Source organism: Hemiscyllium ocellatum, chromosome 2, assembly GCF_020745735.1.
Source record: "Hemiscyllium ocellatum isolate sHemOce1 chromosome 2, sHemOce1.pat.X.cur, whole genome shotgun sequence".
Lineage (NCBI taxonomy): Eukaryota > Metazoa > Chordata > Chondrichthyes > Orectolobiformes > Hemiscylliidae > Hemiscyllium > Hemiscyllium ocellatum.
In genome coordinates this window covers 30138665-30151507 of record NC_083402.1, presented here as the reverse complement: position 1 = coordinate 30151507, position 12843 = coordinate 30138665, and the positions used below count along the sequence as shown (strand labels likewise).

Genomic DNA, 12843 nt, shown 5'->3' with positions numbered 1-12843 from the left:
ACACGTATTGCCAGTGATTGTACTTCAAAGGATGTATTGGCTATAAAGTGCTTTGAGGTGCAGATCATTCTTTCCCTTCTCATTAGTCTCAGCATTGGACCCAGAAACCACTGTCATGCTGTCCTATCAAGGAATGAATGGTGACAAGCAATATTCTGAACTTCCCATGCAGAAGTTCCCTCTCATCTCTCAGAACAATTACATGGAGAGTGGAAAAACTATAAGTACGCTGCAACTGGCTCTTAATTTTCATTATTTATGATGATCTTCTCAAATGCAAATCTATTCAAGATTCTCAACTCTCAGCTTCCCATCTGTGGCACATTCAGCTACCTATTTGCTTCCCAGATTTCCCTATCCCCCTCCCCAGCATCCCCCAGAAAAATAGACCACAAACACAGTCAGGGAGGTGCTTGATGATGGCTGGTATTTGCAAGAGGACTAGGGCATTGTTTTGTGCAACTCTGGACTGACAAACTGAAGGCCACAGAGGACTGGCACCTGCCAGTTCAAGCCAAGAAACTGGAGGACAGAGTTTGAAAACAACACTTTCAACTGTGGCAGGACCATATAAACTAAATGGTTAATGAGGCATGATTTAAATTGCATTTATCATTCAATTTTTTTAAAGTTGATATTTAGCTGCTTCAGACGCATTTAAGTACTGACATGTAAACATTTATTCCTTCTAGGTGGTCAAGATCGCAAGGAGCTGCAGTGAGGGTTACTGCAGTGCTCCTTGTAAATGGTGCACGCGGCTGCCACTGCCAGTGGTAAAGCAACTGATAGATTAAGGTGATGGTCAGGATATCAGTGAAGTGGGCTGCTTTGTCCTTTAAATCAAGGAAGCAGCTCAATAACTACACAGAACAGAATTTGCAGGTGAGCATTATTCACGACCAATGGCTAAGGAGAATCAGCTGTATCATGTCTCCTTTTTTAGGTCATAACCCATCTCCAACAATGACAATATGTCTCCAACCGAGGCAAAAGGCTTATTAAGCATAAGTTAAGAGTGTACCACTTTCCACTTTGGTAAAAGCTCAAAAAGAGGGGAACAAAGGTCTTGTAACATGCAAGGTATCAAAATAAGACACCAAAAACTGACTGGATCTGTCGGAGATCTGAACAACAAAAATTGACTGAGGTGGGCAGCTTGCTCCATATTCAAAACAACCAGCCCTAATGGATTGTAACAAGCCACTGTGAGAAAGATAACATTTTCGAGTATACCGACCACAAGGTTGAGCTGCTAGGATCAGAACAGAATCGCCATGCTTCACCTTGATATAGAGCTCAGTTGCTCCCTTCCTGTATCGTCTTTGGCACAATAACTCCACATCCTACCATAAGACCACTGCCCTGACCTACAAGTAGTGCTCTGCTGATAAGCTGCCTTTTCCTACTCAATGCAAGTGAGATCAGAGGCTGGACTTCAACATCAGGCTGAACCTGAGCTTCAGAGTCTGACTGTTCAGGGACAGGGAAAGACCCTCATGCTACCCATCTCTATGCCCAAAATTAGAAGCTAAACTTCTCAATCAATACAACAGGATCTGTGCTCGGGAAGAGATGCTACATATATATTTATATTCATGAAGCTGGTAAAAGCCAATTTTATGGGAAAGCATATATTCCATTCTTGCTTTCTAGTTCATTGAGTGACTGTAAAAGCATTGATGAAAAGTAATTAAAAGTGGAAAGGTTACAGATTTGTATATGACATTTACAAGTTCCCAGTGCAGTTATTTCCTCAAACAGTTACTAAGATTAGATGCACTGTACTGAATTAAATAATAGAAAATGACATTACACTGTAAAATACATGACCTTCACAGTCAGTTAATCAAAGCAGTCTTTGATTGAGTTTAACAACGGAGTCAAAACTCAGCAAGTGACTAGAGCTGACTAAAATACAGCAATGGCATTAAGGATAGAAATAAGTTTCAAAATGCACTTTACTCTTTTCTATTTGACTTTTAAGCTTAAAGCAAAATTGAATAATTTTAGCCTACTTTGGATGATTCATCGACAGACAAGGTGGTTGGGACATGTGAAAATCCACTCGCTGCTTAACAGTCACTAACCCGAGGTAATCCAAAACCAGAGTTTCATTCATCTATTGAATTAGGCGCACTTTCAAATGTGTCAAGACTGAGAAATCTCAAGGTACGTTTGTATATGGCAACTAGTTCAATCAATTCAGGCTTTAACTCAAATTCTTTAAAACCTAAGTCATGAGAATTCTTGTCCATAGTGAAAATTTATCCTTACATTAAACAAAGAACTGTGAATATTGGAAATATGAAAACAGAAAAGCTCAGCAATCTGGCAGCATCGATGGAGAGAAAAGGGTAAACTTTTCAAGTCTAGTGATCCTTCTTCAGATCCGTCTCCATTCTGAAGAAGGGTCACTGGACTCGAAAGGTTAGTTGTTTCTCTCTCCACAGATGCTGCCAGACCTGCTGAGTGTCACCAACAATTTCTAGTTTCGTGACAATTTATCTTTCCTTGAATCCAATAACTAATAGCATTTTGGAGTATTCCACATAGTCTGGATCAGATACTGAATAACTGAATATCTCAGAGGAGTTGCCTTGCTTCTAAACTTCCACGACTGAATACACTATCTTGGAACCTATTCAACTTTGGAACTAAGAAGTTTGTTTCCCTCATAACACAAAAGTTTTGATGGACCAACCTCAGATATTAAGAACTAAGCAAGGTACTAAGCAAGCAGCATAATCTGCCACAGAACGCACAAGAAATCGGAGCAGGAGAAAACCATTTGGCTCATCAAGCCTGCCTCTTCATTCAATACAATCATGACTTGATTTAAGGCTTCAATTGCACTTTCCTGCCTATTCTGCACATCCCTGGATTTCAAGAGATCAAAACTCTGTCGAACAAAGCCATTTTGTATTCACTGATTGGGTATCCGCAACCCTCTGCAGCAGAGAATTCCAAAAATTCACAACTCAGTGAAGAACTGTCTCCTCATCTCAACTCTTTTCGAAATGGTTGCCTCCTTTATTTCAAATTCTCTGAGCACAGAAACACTCTCCAATTGGCTACCTCATCAAGCCTGTTCAGAATCTTGTATGGAAGGCAAGGTTCACACCTTTAGGACTTCCCATGACATTTAGGATTTATTTTGTATTTATTTTTCCATGACATTTAGGATTTATTATTGCCCACCCCAGTGGCTGACGTGGTGAGTATGCCAAAACAGCGTAAGTATAAATCAGATCGGAGTACAATGTTGCTATCAGCAATTAGAAGCCTATAAATACAGGAACAACCACCTCAATTATAATCCATTTCAAACTCTGGACATACAATGAGTATTTATATACCCAGAAACCAAATCATTCAGTTACTGCAATTCCATCCATCAATATTTTCCGATACAAAAATGGAAATCTGATGGATGGACTGACATCAGAAGCTCACTTATGAAAAGTAACTATCTCAAAAGGTGCCAGAAGCCCAAGTCATGCAAAAGAGTTTTCATAAAGCCAATCATAAGGTTGACCTTTCCTCAGGTGTCCTGAACAAATATTCCTAATTCTGCATACCCACTCTCCACTTGTCAAACAATTTAAAGTACAATAGTCTTGAATGTTTTGGTGCTGTCTGAAAAACAGTCCTTGCACTAAATTCCTGGAATTCGAACCATAGCAGAGTCGAGCCTTGTCATAGGACATGTACGTAATATCTCATTGAAAGAAGATGGAAAAAAAAACTACTCACTTGTTGATTGTCCTTCCGAAAGTAACTTGTACAAGAGCAATAAGTGTCTTCCTGACCCACTTAAACACTGTAAAGCAGAGGTTAACAAAATGAAACATACATTTAAAAACCTAGACTGTAGATAGTTTGTTTATTAATAGCTTGTCTTCTTTCAAAAAAAAAGTGAGGCAAATCTGTGCTCTACAACGGATCACTGAAAACCACTGCATGACTTTATCAAATATTCTTCAACAGGCATTTAAAGCATTATTTACATGCAACAGAAGCAAACTCATGCTAATATGAAGGTCACAAAGGACACAAATTTCTTTATGACAGTTCCATATCTAGGATGTCTCACAAATCTTTACACTGTATAAAAGGTTATTATCAACAATCCTTTTTCCAAAGGAGATAGAATCTGACGTCACCCGGAGGCCCACTGAAGATGTTACCCAGTAGGGTGATAAAACGTCTGGAAATGAACATTCCAGCTTAGCGACAAAACCTATGTCTTGACTTATGATTTGCATAATAGTCTTCAAGAGTTTGATTTTTTAAAAAAGTTCTTCAGGATACACAAACTTCCTTTCTCATATACGTTTCAATCATGAAGCAGTGGCAAGCAAACTGTGGGAGCTATAGGTTGACAAGTTTCTTGGTTTTGATGGTCTTCATTGTAGGGTCTTAAGTGTGGTGGCTAATGAGATAATAGGTCCATTGGTGCTAATTTATCAAAATTCTGTCTATACTTCCCACTGCCTTGGGAAAGCAACCAACATAATCAAAGACCTTCCCACCCTGGTTATACTTTCTTCAACTCTCTTCCATCAGGAAGAAGATGCAAATGTTTGAAAACACATATCAACAGATTTAAGAACAGCTTCTTCCCAACTGTTTTCAGACTTATGAATGGACCGCTTATATATTGGAGCTGATCTTTCTCTGCACCTTCTCTGTAGCTATAACACAATTATTCTGCATTCTATTCTGTTACTCTGATGTACTTATGTAAGGTATGATTGCGCTGATTAGCATGCAAAACAATACTTTTCACTGTATCTTGGTATATGTGATAATACGAAATCAAATTTACCAGATTAAGTTTGCTTTCGACGCAATGATAGGTGGAGGGACAGGTAGTGTTGAACAAGCTGGGAAGCCGCAGAAGGACTTAGAAATGTTAATAGAGTTGGCAAAGGAGCAACTGATCAGCCACTGGGGTGGGCAATAAGTGTCAGACTTGGCATATTGCAAAACATTTTTTAAACTTAAAGAAAAATCCTAATGGTGTAAACTCTCTCTTCCATATAAGATTCTGAATAGGCTTGATGAGGTAAACACTGAGACAGCATTTATTATACAAGATTAAAGCGCTTGGGATTGGGGGAAGTATATTGACATGGATAGAAAGCTGGCTGGCAGAGAGGAAACAAAAAGTAGGAGTTAATGGGTCCTTTTCAAATTGGCAGGCAGTAATTAGTGGGGTGCCACGGGGATCGATGCTAGGACCCCAGCTATTCACAATATATATTAATGAGTTGGATGAGGCAACAAAATGTAACATCTCCAAGTTTGCAGATGATACCAAGTTGAGTGGGAGGGTGAACGGTGAGCAGGATGGATGGATCCTGATCTGGACAGGTTGGGTGAGTGGGCAAATCAATGGCAGATGCAGAACAATTTGGATAAATGTGAGGTTATTCACTTTGGAAGCAAAACCAAGGAAGTAGATTACTACCTGATTGGCTGTACATCAGGAGAGGGCAGTATGCAGCAGACCTGGGTACCCTTGTGCACCAGTTGCTGGAATTAGGCATGCAGGTGCAGCAGAGAGTAAAGAAGGCAAATGGTATTTTGACCTTCATTGCAAGAGGTTGAGGAGCAGGGAAGCGTTAGCACAGTTGGAATGGCCTTGGTGAGGCCACACCTAGAAAATTGTGCGCAATTTTGGTCTCCTCTCATGAGGAAGAATGATCTTTTGGAAGTATGGTGAAGGTTTATCAGGCTGATTCTGGGGATGGCAGAACTGACATAAGAAGATTTGACTAGGTTAGGATTGTTTTCGCTGGAGTTCAGACCAATGAGGGGAGAGCTCATAAAGACTTATAAAATTCTAACAGGTTAGATGCAGGAAGGATGCTCCCAATGGTCGGTGCATCCGGAACCAGGGGTCGTAGTCTGAGGATTCAGGGCGGATCATTTAGGACAGAGGAGACATTTCTGCACCTAAAGAGTGGTGAGCCTGTAAAATTCATTACCACAGGAAGTAATTGATGCCAAAACAATTCAAGAGGTAGATAGATTTTGCACTTGGGGCAAATGGGATCAAAGGTTATGGGAAGAAAGCAGGATCAAGCTATTGAGTTGGACGATCAGCCATGATTGTGATGAATGGCGGAGCAGGCTCGAAGGGCCAAATGGCTGTCTCCTCCTCCTCCTATATTCTGTGTTGCATGGAACATATTGTGGGCAAGTGTGGTGTTATGCAATTTGGAATGAAGTATAGAGGCATAGACTATTTTCTAAACAGAAAAGGCTTCAGACATCTGAGACGCAAATGGACTTTGGAATCAGAGTTCAGGATTCTCTTAAGGTTAACATGAGGCTCGGTTGACAGTTAGGAAAGCAAATGCAATATTAATATTCATTTCCAGAGGGCAAGAATGCAAGAGTAATGATTTACTTCTGAGGCAGTATAAGGCTCTGATGAGACTGCATTTGGAATACTGTGAGCAGTTTTGAATGCTGTATCTAAGAAAGAATGTGCTCACCTTGCAAGGAGTCCATATGAGGTTTGCAAGAATGATCCCAGAGATAAAAGGCTTGTCATATGAGAAGCCGATGAGAACTTTGGGTCTATTTAGAAGGATGAGGAGGGAATCTCATTGAAACATACAGAATACTGAAAGGCCTGCATAGAGTGGATGTGGAAAAGATGTTTCCACTAGGAGAGACTAGGACCCCAAGGGCATAACCTCAGAATGAAAGCACAACCTTTTAGAACTAAAATGTGGAGGAAACTCTTCAGTTATATGGTGGTTTTTCAGTGGAAGTCATTCCACAGAGGGTTGTGGATGCCAAATCATTAAGTGCATTTAAGACAGAGATAGATAGGTTCTTGGTTAGTAAGGTGATCCAAAGTTACAGGGAGAAAGCAGGAGTATGCGGTGGAGTTACATATTAGCCATGATTGAATGGCAGAGGGCCAAAAGACCTAATTTTGTTCCATAATATAGCCTAATAATAAATCTTTGTTGAATTGATAGGCAGGGAATCCCAAAAGCACCTGTGCTGGTGCCTCAGCGTTTTACATTTTATACCAATAGCCAGTGATCAATTATACCAATGATGAAGACATTGAAGGCATGGGAGCTAAATTTGCGGATGACATGAAGACAGCTAAGAAAATACGATGCAAAAGCATTAGAGGATGCAGACACATAAAAGAAAAGTGCTCAAAATGCTAGGTATGTGAAATAAAAACATACCTGCTGAGCTTCTGCAGCATGAACTGTTTTAATATCAGATTTCCATCAGCTGCAGTGTCTTGCTTTTATATCACTAAAAGTGTAACTGCATGTCATTTCAAGGAATGCTTGCTTTATAAACATTATCAGCTTTTCTGAAGACATTTTATTCAGCTGACTGTTAAGACTTGCACTGTGGTCTTATCAAATCTAATTATATGAAGTCATTAAACAGCAACACTGCTGTTGGCCTTGCCTTTTCAAAATGCAAATGATAATGGATAACGATTACTATGGATTAATCACTCGTGTTTTTGTTGGCAGGATCATGCAAGCTGTTAAAAATTCTAATAAAAATTGATTGATTGTTCAATTGTTGATTAGCAAATAATGGCTGTTGTACTTGACATGTGAGTAAATCAGAGTTCTGGCACTTATAATCATGAGCGGCATGGATAAGTTTAGAAAATCTGAGGGGCATGGATAGGATAAATATACAAAATCTTTTCTTTGGGGTGGGGGAGTCCAGAACCAGAGGGCATAGATTTAGGGTGAGAGGGGAAAGATATAAAAGAGACCTAAGGGGCAACTTTTTCACACAGAGGGTGTTGCATGTATGGAATGAACTGCCAGAAGAAGTGGTGGAGGCTGATACAATTACATTATTTAAAAGACATCTGGTTGGGTATATGAATAGGAAGGGTTTAGAAGGATATAGACCAAGTGTTAGCAAATGGGACTAGATTAGGTTGGGAAATCTGGTTGGCATGGATGAGTTGAACAGAAGGGTCTGTTTCCGTGCTGTACATCCCCATGACTCTATGACACGCTTATGACAAAATCACTAAATACACCAAACTTTGGGGCACTCCGAGTAAGCTGTCAGTTCAGTTTTAAATATGCTATTGTAATTGTCAAAAATTAACAGATGAGTAGGCAAAATGCACCAGGTTTGCTGACTCATTCCATTGTTTGCTGTTGCCCTTGACTTAAACAAGATGATTCACCTTTCATTTCTTTTGGGTATGGCACTGATGTCTCAGCCTAAATTACAGTCAAGTTCTTTCACAGTGAAGTTTGGACCCACACCCAGAGGCAGGGATGTGAGCAGTGAACCAAGGCTGATCATAGAAGTTGCATTCCAGCCACTCTCAGCAAATTCTTTTCGGTATTTCAAACTGAAAGATGGAGTGCAATTTATCTCAAGAAATGACAAATGGAAGACTGTTTTAAGTTTACTTACTTCCCCTGAGCTCAAAGATTTCTCCAATGAGCATGAAGCAAGGTTCAGCAAGTGAATCTCTTTTGCCATCAGTCTCATCCCCATAGTCAGACAGATCGCTATCATCCTCGGCCTCCTCCTGAGGTGGGTCATGGAGAAACAATAATTTAAAAGTATATTTGGAGGAACTTCTGGTGCACACAGCTTCTGCCATCATTGAGTTTAAAATGAAAGATTACCTGCAGACTGAATACAGCTAAGAATCCTTCATTTCTCTTTATGCACATCTCAGAAAATGCTAATTTTGCCATTTGTAGGTCATTTTGAATTCGTCAGAATGTGAGAATTATTCACACAGTTACTCACAGAAGACAAATGGTATGTTGGCTTTCATAGCAAGAGGATCGATGTATATGAGCATAGATATTTTATTGCAATTAGACAATGCCTTCGTGAGACAACGCCTGGAGCACTGTGTGCAATTTTAGTGTACTTCTGAGGATGGATGTCTAGCTATGTATGGTGTGCAACAAAGGTTTACCAGACTGACTTCTGAGATGGCAAGACTGATGTATGAAGAATGGATTGATTAGGACTATATCTAGTGGAATTTAGAAAAAAAAAGAGAAAGGGTTTTATAGGTTTCTGAGAGATCCTAACAGGGTGAGACAGGGTAAACACAGAAAGGAGGTGCCGGATGAATGGAATGTCCAGAACCATTTAGGGATATGGAGTAGAGTTCAGATGGGAGAAATTTCTTCAGAGTGGTGAGCCTGTAGAATTCTCTGACACAGAAAGGGGTTCAGAATAACCCACAATGTTTTTGAGGAGGGGTTAGATACAGTACTGAGAGCTATAAGAGATGAAAGGACATGGGAAGAAAGCAGTAATGGGGCACTGAGTTGAATAGCACAGCAGGTTTGAAGGGCTGAATGGTCTACTTCTATGTTTCTATTTCTGAAAAATTATACTACCTGGATGGTTAGAATATTCATGGAATCATAGAATCTCTACAGTGTGGCAACAGGCCATTCGGCCTAACAAGTCCATTCCGACTCCCGAACAGCATCATGCCCAGACTCATCCCTCTACCGTATCCCTGAAACCCCGCATTTCACATGGCCAATCCACCTAACCTGCACATCTTTAGATTGTGGGAGGAACCGAAGCACCTGGAAGAAACCCACACAGAATGTGCAAACTCCACACAGGAGTTGAACCAGGGTCCCTGACGCTGTGAGGCAGAAGTGCTAACCACTGAGCCACTATGTTACACCGCCCACTTCTCTTCTCCACCCCCCCCACACACACACACACTCACACTATGAAGATATACGACCTTTAAGAGTTTGGCAATATTTGTAAATACAAAAATGACCAAACTTTCATTCCTACATAAATTTAATTATTTACACTGGATGCCAGCATCACTTTTCGAGAGTGCACAGTCAGCTACACCACCCTCGCTGCGTGTGTTTTTGACAGAGACCAGGCACCAGAATGAACAGTACATCTACCATAATTAAACAAATAAAGGAAGGTCAATTGAACTTGTTAAAAGCACAATTAGCCCCAATTATAACATGCTCCTGTCATGATATGGTGAAGAGGGGGACTGCATTTCCCATGCCCTAAAATGGTTGCCATGGACAACCTGCCTTGTTTTTAGTTTTCAAAACTACAGGAAACAAGTGGATACTTTGGAAGGTCCCATTTTTCAATTAGGTGCAACTCTCAGATGACAGAATTCCTCTTCCTTCCTACACATGGACTTTAAAACCTACTGCTCTCCATCAAGTAGCATAACCCTACCTATCAATGTCCACAACTTAGTTGGGTTTGGATTCTATCAGATCTCCAATGGTCTGTCTGCAGTACCCACCACAGGGCTCTGGCACTGTAGGATAGTTGGCAATGCTGGCTAATCTAGCTAGTTAGTAGCTTCATAGAAAGGGACCTCCTCCCCAACGAGGAAGAATTTACTTAATCCACAATGCACAACAAGCCTGACCTGCAACCATAGAGCACTGTGGGAGGGCTTACTTAATGCAGACTGGATTAAGTAAACTCTTCCTCGTTGGGGAGGAGGTCCCTTCCTATGGAGCTACTAACCAGCTAGATTAGCCAGCAGTGCCAACTATCCTACAGTGCCAGAGCCCTGTGGTGGGTACTGCAGACAGACCATTGGAGATCTGATAGAATCCAAACCCAACTAAGTTGTGGACATTGATAGGTAAGGTTATGCTACTTGGAGAGCAGTGGGTTTTAAAGTCCATGTGTAGGAAGGAAGAGGAATTCTGTCATCTGAGAGTTGCACCTAATTGAAAAATGGGACCTTCCAAAGTATCCACTTGTTTCCTGTAGTTTTGAAAACTAAAAACAAGGCAGGTTGTCCATGGCAACCATTTTAGGGCATGGGAAATGCAGTCCCCCTCTTCACCATATCATGACAGGAGCATGTTATAACTGGGGCTAATTGTGCTTTTAACAAGTTCAATTGACCTTCCTTTATTTGTTTAATTATGGTAGATGTACTGTTCATTCTGGTGCCTGGTCTCTGTCAAAAACACACGCAGTGAGGGTGGTGTAGCTGACTGTGCACTCTCAAAAAGTGAAGCTGGCATCCAGTGTAAATAATTAAGTTTATGTAGGAATGAAATTTTGGTCATTTTTGTATTTACAAATATTGCCAAACTCTTAATGGTTGTATATCTTCATCACAAAGTGTGTGGGGTGGGGGTGGGCGGTGTAGCATAGTGGCTCAGTGGTTAGCACTTCTACCTCACAGCATCAGGGATCCTGGTTCAACTACTACAGTTTAAATTACTTTTATTAAGTTAATAGTCCTGCTGAACCTGATAACAGAATTCATAATCTATCCAATTAACAAACATTATGAAGTTTAATGAGGGATTACAAAGCTCACTGTTAAGCCAAAGTGACAAAATAAACTGTGTTAGTGTAGCTTCTTTTCAAGTCATGCAGTGATTTACTGACGTATACCTCTTGATGAGAGAAGAAATCACCAGGGAGCCTCTCCAGAAAGGATGACAGCGAGAAAGTAGATTTCTTCCCTTGTACATCGACAACTTTAAGGTATTCTGGAGAAGGGCTTAGGAAACCATAAAGTGCCTCACTCTGGCACAGTCTCTCATCTGTAAGAAGCTTCTGTAGGATGAAAGTATACGAGAGAAAGTAGCAATGACAAAAAAACCGAAGGACAGCAGTTTTCTTGTTTACACCTACAAATGACCCACTGTATTTCTTAAAATAATTGACTTTTAAAGCAATAAACTCTTCCTTCACTCTTGGAGTGAATCAACATCAATCTTCCAAAAGCTTTGATAAGCCGTTCTCATAAATTAGCAAAGATGCACCTAGTCAGAAATCTTTGAGGCAATGGGTTATGGTTAGACTTTGATAAACAGCTTGAAGTGGATCTTAATGTCATGCAATTAATTATTTTTAACGGCATGTCTCTAACAGTAACAATCACCAATAGAATCACATTAAAATCTGGTTTACTCAAAACATTAAATAGCTCTGAATATGCTGCAGAAAGATGGTACACTTATTTTTTTCAATATATTCAACTAAAGAAACAAGAGAGTTTATTTTGGTGTTTGACTTGAACAGTAACATTCAAGTCATTGCACGATTCAGAAACTGAAGATCTATTTAGACCTTCAACACAAAAAAATTAACAAATGCCCACTGACCCTGGAGCTGATATTGCTTTGGAGGTTCAGAGTAAGATCACTAACCTGATTCCTGGAATGCATTATGAAGGAAGGTTGAGCAGGTCAAACCTAGGCTCATTCAAGTTGAGGAAAATGAGACACAATATTATTAAAACATGTGATTTTGAGGCGCGTGGGGGAGTGTTTAACAGAGTAAATGTAAAAGAATGTTTCCACTAGCAGGGGAATCTAGAACTGGGGCACAATTTCAAACTGAAGGATCTCTCATTTTGAGGAGGAATCTCTTGCCTCTGTTAATTTTTGGAATTCACTAACTAAGACAGCAGTGAAGGTGGGGTCATTAAATCTATTTCAAGCCTGAGTTAGATTATGTCCTACAAGAAGGTCGAACGTTACAGGTGGCAGGCAAAAAAGTAGAATTAAAACTACAACCTGATCATTATGATTGTACGGAATGGTGGAGCCAGCTCAAGCGGCCAAATGGCCAACTACTTCAGATAAGGTAGTTGCAAAATCAATCTTTTCACGGATGTGGAGAATTAATTTTACCCAAAACACATCATTAAAGAGAGGAATGGAAGCAGATTCAGAAAGCCCTCAAACACCCAGAAGTACCTATAGAATAAAAAGTGTTGCTCAGATACAGAAATTGCTCATCATGTGAATCCTGGATGTCCTGGATGTAAATCCTGAAGAAGGGCTTATGCCTGAAACGTCG

General features: G+C 40.2%; 1 protein-coding gene across 1 annotated transcript in view; it reads right to left on the bottom strand.

Annotated features, from left to right (window-relative positions):
* The window catches only part of snx25 (sorting nexin 25), a 235333-nt gene that overhangs the window by 17094 nt on the left and 205396 nt on the right, over positions 1 to 12843 (bottom strand). Inside the window, exons 15-17 of the mRNA XM_060835382.1 lie at positions 11428 to 11592; positions 8446 to 8563; positions 3754 to 3820 (exon numbers count right to left, since the gene is read on the bottom strand). Coding sequence (XP_060691365.1) covers positions 3754 to 3820; positions 8446 to 8563; positions 11428 to 11592 — 350 coding nt within the window. The remainder of the gene's footprint in view (positions 1 to 3753; positions 3821 to 8445; positions 8564 to 11427; positions 11593 to 12843) is intronic.